This window comes from Mytilus edulis, chromosome 2, assembly GCF_963676685.1.
Source record: "Mytilus edulis chromosome 2, xbMytEdul2.2, whole genome shotgun sequence".
NCBI lineage: Eukaryota > Metazoa > Mollusca > Bivalvia > Mytilida > Mytilidae > Mytilus > Mytilus edulis.
The window spans coordinates 104,480,902-104,487,295 of NC_092345.1; the positions used below are offsets into that span (position 1 = coordinate 104,480,902).

Sequence of the window (6,394 nt, forward strand, 5' to 3'; positions counted from 1 at the left end):
ACGGACACAACGATAAATTACAAATATTGAATATAGTAATCCAGTTTAAAGGCTTGATATAATACAAATGACCAAATGACAAATGACACAAATGAAAATTGCAATCAGATAAAAAAAAAATTAATTATAAATTATACTTTAAATTCGTTTTGCATTGTGTATAGGCACCGAACATGTGCATTATTCAAGAAATAAAGTGAATTAATCGTCAATTTAATACAATGCAATACCCTTATAGGAAGTATGTAAAAGGACAAACTTGCGTTAACAAAATTCTTACAACTTTTACTGCAATGTACTTAAATTTCGCATTGCCCAGGCGCACGTACAATCTATTAATCCAGGGTACAGCGAAACCAAGTGAATGTGTAGAGCCGTCTTTTATATTGGTCCACTCCTCATGACTATTTTTAATAAAAAAAACAAACAAATGGTGTTATAAAGTTCACCTCACTTTATTACCGTATCATCTGTTACAGTAATTATAATTGACAGATCAGCAACTCTCACATGTCTGCACATTCTTAAATAAACATGTAATTAAATAGATCAATTGAAGTTCTTATACACATGTTGTCATTCTGTAGTCTGACCATCAAACGATGTACTTGTTAATAAATTAGTTATAGAAACTGGATTGTATTATTACTTAGCAAAGATATTACACATTTTGGCGACGAGGAAAAAACTGGATATTAAAATAAATGTGAATTTCTACAAGTGAGAATGCCGACTTACGGGAAATTAGACTCTTTTGATGAATCCGAAGATTGGATACAATATGTAGAACGTATGGAACATTATTTTAATGCTAATGAGATAGACGAAGAAGACCAGAAAAGGGATATTTTCTTAAGTGTATGTGGGAAGAATACTTACAAATTAATAAGGGATTTATTAGCACCAGCAAAACCAGGAACGAAATCACTGGACGATTTAACAAAACTAGTGAAGGACCACCGAGATCCAGTACCATCAGAAATCATTCAGAGATTTAAATTTAACAGTAGGACAAGACACAGCGATGAGTCAGTGAGGACATTTATTGCAGCACTAAGAAGTCTGACAGAACACTGTAATTATGGTGACACGTTAAACGCGATGTTACGTGACAGGTTAGTCGTCGGGATAAAGAGTGACCGCATACAGAGGAGACTTTTAGCAGAGCCGAATTTAACATTTGAAAAGGCATTGGAAATTGCTACCGCTATGGAGACTGCAGAGAAGAATGCACAGGACATCCAAGCGAGTGGGACAAATGGAACATTTCAGAAACAAATCAACAAAGTTTCAAAATCATATACAAGAAACAACTCTGGAAATTCGAAACAAGGAGATTGTTACCGTTGTGGAGGAAATCACTTAGCCGCTTAATGCAGGTTCAAGGATGCAAAATGCCACAGTTGTAAAAAGAAAGGACATATCGCAAAGAAATGCCGTAACAAATCTGCCAATGGGAATTTAAGTGAAAATCACAGAGAGTTTAAATCACGTTTTAAACCACGTGCTCATTTCATGGAGCAGGATGAAAGTAGTGAAAGTGAAAATGAAGTTTACTCAGTTTTTCATTTTGGAAATAAATCTAATGAGGCATACAAAGTGCAAATCAAAGTAAATGAATGTGAAATAGCCATGGAAATAGATACCGGAGCGTCAGTTTCTATCATGAGCGAGGATAATTACAAGGAATACAAGTCGAAATTCAGAATCGAACCGACAAGTGCTAAACTCCGAACATACATGGGAGAGCAGATTCCTGTAATAGGACGTTCAATCGTCAATGTCAATTACAAAAAGGAAAGCGCAAAATTACCGTTACTGATAGTGAAGCGTAAAGGTCCGAATTTACTTGGTCGAGACTGGTTGAACAAACTCCAACTGGATTGGAAGGATATTTTCTCCGTCGTTGGAAGTGATAATCAATCAAGTGATTTGAATGTGATCTTGGAAGCAAATAAGGAGGTTTTCAAAGATGAACTTGGAACTGTAAAAGGCATGAAAGCCAAGATTTATGTTGATGAGAGTGCCGTACCGAAATATTTCAAGGCTCGCCCTTTGCCGTATGCGTTGAAGGATAAAGTGGAGATGGAACTTGAACGTCTTGAGAAGGAGGGTCAGATTCAGCAAGTGGAATTTTCCGACTGGGCCGCTCCGATAGTACCTGTAGTTAAGGAGAACGGATCTATTAGAATTTGTGGTGACTACAAGGTAACCGTTAATGCCGTTTCAAAGTTGGATAATTACCCTAAAACAGAGGATTTATACGCAACGCTTGGAGGAGGACAAGAATATACAAAATTGGATTTAAACCAAGCATATCAACAGATTGAACTTGATGAGGACAGTAAGAGGTATGTGACTATAAACACGCATAAGGGTTTATTCAGATACAATAGACTTCCGTATGGTGTAGCGTCCAGCCCAGGTTTTTTCCAAATAACACTTGAAAATGTTGTTCAAGGTATAGCCAATGTTTTGGTTCGAGTAGATGATATACTGATAACGGGTAAAACAAGGGAGAAACATCTTAATACTCTTTCTGAGGTATTGTCTAGATTTAAGAGAATCGGAATTCGGTTAAAGAAACAGAAGTGTGTGTTCATGGCCGAAGAAGTTGTTTATTTGGGATTTAAAATAAACAAACACGGAATATATCCAGTGGAAAGTAAAGTTGAGGCGATCGATAAAGCACCAAGTCCGACAAACGTGACAGAACTGAAAGCTTATCTTGGAATGCTGAACTATTACAATAGATTCTTAGCGAATTTGTCTCACTTGTTAAAGCCGCTACATGTACTTCTACAGAAAGACACAAAATGGAGTTGGGAAAAAGAACAGGAAAAAGCGTTCATAGAGTCAAAACAGCTGTTGAAATCCGCATCAGTACTTGTACATTTTGATCCGAAAAAGAAATTAATCTTAGCATGTGATGCATCTCCGTATGGATTAGGCGCCGTACTTTCGCATAAAATGGACGACGGCAGTGACAAACCAATAGCTTATACATCTCGAACACTTACATCAGCAGAGAAGAATTATTCCGTTCTTGAAAAGGAGAGTCTGGCCATAATATTTGGTATCAAGAAATTTCATCAATATTTGTACGGACACCCCGTTACAATCATAACCGATCACAAGCCGCTCATGGGTTTATTTCGAGAAGATAAACCTATACCTACAATGGCCGCATCTCGAATTCAAAGGTGGGCACTGACTTTAGCTGCATATGAGTACACGATTGTATACAAAGAAGGAATGAAGAAAATCAAAGAAGGAACTATCCAGGAAAAGTTGAACCGTATTACGCCACAAACAACGACAGGACTGGCACCGTCAGAATTGCTAATGAAAAGGAAACTCAAGTCACGTCTAGATTTAGTTTTTCCAAATATCGAGAAGCGAGTTCAGGAGAGACAACAAAAACAGAAACATTATCACGATAAGAAATCTGTGAACAGACAAATTAATGTAGGACAGGGAGTATTTGCCCGAAATTTTGCAATTGGTTCAAAGATTAAATGGATTCCAGGAGAAGTTATAAAACAATCAGGACCACTTTCATTTCATATTAAATTGCAAGATGGACGTGTCATTCGTAGACATATTGACCACATCAGAGTACGAAACTTCGATTGCAAAAACAACGAAAATGAAGAAAAATGTGACAATGACAGTGATTTGTTTGAGCCAGAAATAACTATACCGATAAGTACTCCTGAGACCGAACAACCGCAAATCGAGAAACCGTCAAACATGACTGAACAAATGGAACCACGCTATCCGAAGAGAATAAGAAAAGAACCATCGCATTTAAAGGATTTTGTGTTGAAATAAATGGTTGATTTATAAAGAGGCATAATAATCCTCACAACCGTTTGAAGTGCATTAAGTACTTCGCAGTGCATGTGTGTACATATCAATTAGTGTAAGAAATAACAACAAGACCAGTGCGAACATTTTTATTTTTATTTTCATAGTGGGACATTATAGTTTCAGTGCAGACAAACTTTAACGAATGAATCTTTGTGATCTGACATTTTTATTTGTTTTCAAACTGATATAGACTTATCAATCAGTAGCCGTGAAAAGACATTAATTTTCTGTAATTGAGTTAATTTGTTTTTAATTTGTTTTTATCTAAGGCCGGAGAAGTGTTATAAAGTTCACCTCACTTTATTACCGTATCATCTGTTACAGTAATCATAATTGACAGATCAGCAACTCTCACATGTCTGCACATTCTTAAATAAACATGTAATTAAATAGATCAATTGAAGTTCTTATACACATGTTGTCATTCTGTAGTCTGACCATCAAACGATGTACTTGTTAATAAATTAGTTATAGAAACTGGATTGTATTATTACTTAGCAAAGATATTACACATGGAATATGAATTTAACGCTGTTTATATTTGTACTCTTTTAAGTGAAGCCCCACATACGTGTCCATGTATCCCTGGACACAAAATGCATGCCAACTATATTTTGCACTGAAAATAGGACATATCTAATTCTTTCAACAGTTTACTCCTCAATTCATCTTGCTTTTGTAAAGCAACTAATTCCCATATGCTATATGTAAAGCTTAATGTGCAAGGATGATGATATTGATTACATAATTGATTGTCAGAAAAAAAAAAATATTTGGAAAAAGTAAAATCACAAAAATACTGAACCCAGAGGAACACTCATAACGGAAAGTTCTTAATCAAATGGCAAAATCAAAACCTCAAATAACAACTGTCATGTTCCTAACTTGGCACAGGCATTGTCTTATGTAGAAAATTGTAGATTATGAATATGACCTACCAAACTAGACTATTTACCAAGTTTGTAATAAAATGAGCAACACGACGGGTGCAATATGTGGGGAAGGATCTGCTTACCCTTACAGAGCACCTGATGTGTCTTGTGTAGTGTTATTTGTCTATTTTTATTTTTCGTTTTTAGCCATGGCATTGTCAGTTTTTTTATCTATGAGTTTGAATGTCACTCTGGTATCTTTCACGAATCTCTTAGTCCTTGTTTTATAGCTGGCTTAACCTCTCACTTGTATGACAATTGATCAATTTCAATTATATTGACAAGGATGTGTGAACAAAGCAAACAGACATTATAGGTAAAAATGTCAAAAATCATTAGAAAAATCTGGCTCTAACTTGACTGCAATCATCATTATGGCTTCCTGATTAAAATTTGTTTTGATCATATCTGACTGTGGCTTAAAAAATTATAAGAGTTTCCACAGAACAGTTTTTTATATTCTTCAAATGCTTTTTCATAAGCTCAATATATTCTGCTAAAAAAATAAGTTTCATAAAAAAATTGGAAAAAATGTTTTCAAAACTTTGCTCTGGAAGGTCTTTTTATCATGAAAAATCTTGTTCCAAAGATTCATAAAATTCAAAATTTAATGTTTAAAACTCTTTAACCACAGACTGAAACTAAATTTTGACACAAGCATGAACACCGAACATTGACCAATGAAGCACCAAAATTAGGTCAAGGTCAGATGATACCTGCTAGACAGACATATACAGCTTATAATTACAATCCTTCTGTACAACAAATATAGTTGACCTATTGCTTATAGTTTGGGGGGAGGGGGTAACACAAAAACTTAACACTTGGCACTGAACCGTGAAAATGAGGTCAAGGTCAAATAAAACCTGCAAGACTGACATGTACATCATAAACTATTTCCATACACTAAATCTATAGTTAACCTATTGCATATTGATTTAGAGAAAAAGCCCAAAACTAACTTTGACCACTGAACCATGAAAATGAAGCCAAAGTCGGATAACATCTGCCAGTTGGACATGTACACCTTACAATCATTCCATACACCAATAAAATTGAGAATGGAAATGGAGAATGTGTCAAAGAGACAACAACCCGACCATAGAGCAGACAACAGCAGAAGGTCACCAACAGGTCTTCAATGCAGCGAGAAATTCCCACACCCAGAGGCGTCCTTCAGCTGGCCCCAAAAAAAATATATATACTAGTTCAGTGATAATGAACACCTTACTAAACTCCAAATTGTATACAAGAAACTAAAAGTTAAAATAATACAAGACTTACAAAGGCCAGAGGCTCCTGACTTGGGACAGGCGTTAAAATGCGGCGGGGTTAAACATGTTTATGAGATCTCAACCCTCCAAATATATTAGACCTATTACTTATAGTATCTGAGATATGGACTTGACCACCAAAACTTTACCTTGTTCACTGATCTATGAAATGAAGTCGAGGTCAAGTGAAAACTGTATGATGGACACGAGGACCATGCAAGGTACTCACATACCAAATATAGTTATCCTATTACTCATAAGAGAGAAACTAACAATACAAAAAATCTTCAACTTTTTTAAATAGTCACTGAATCA

At 35.5% G+C, this 6,394-nt stretch overlaps 1 protein-coding gene across 1 annotated transcript; it reads left to right on the top strand.

Moving 5' to 3' along the window:
• The first annotated feature begins 726 nt into the window (after positions 1-726).
• Positions 727-1,374, top strand: LOC139511144 (uncharacterized). The gene has a single exon (XM_071297718.1). It carries the CDS (start codon positions 727-729, stop codon positions 1,372-1,374), a length of 648 nt encoding a protein of 215 aa, XP_071153819.1.
• The last annotated feature ends 5,020 nt before the right edge of the window (positions 1,375-6,394 follow it).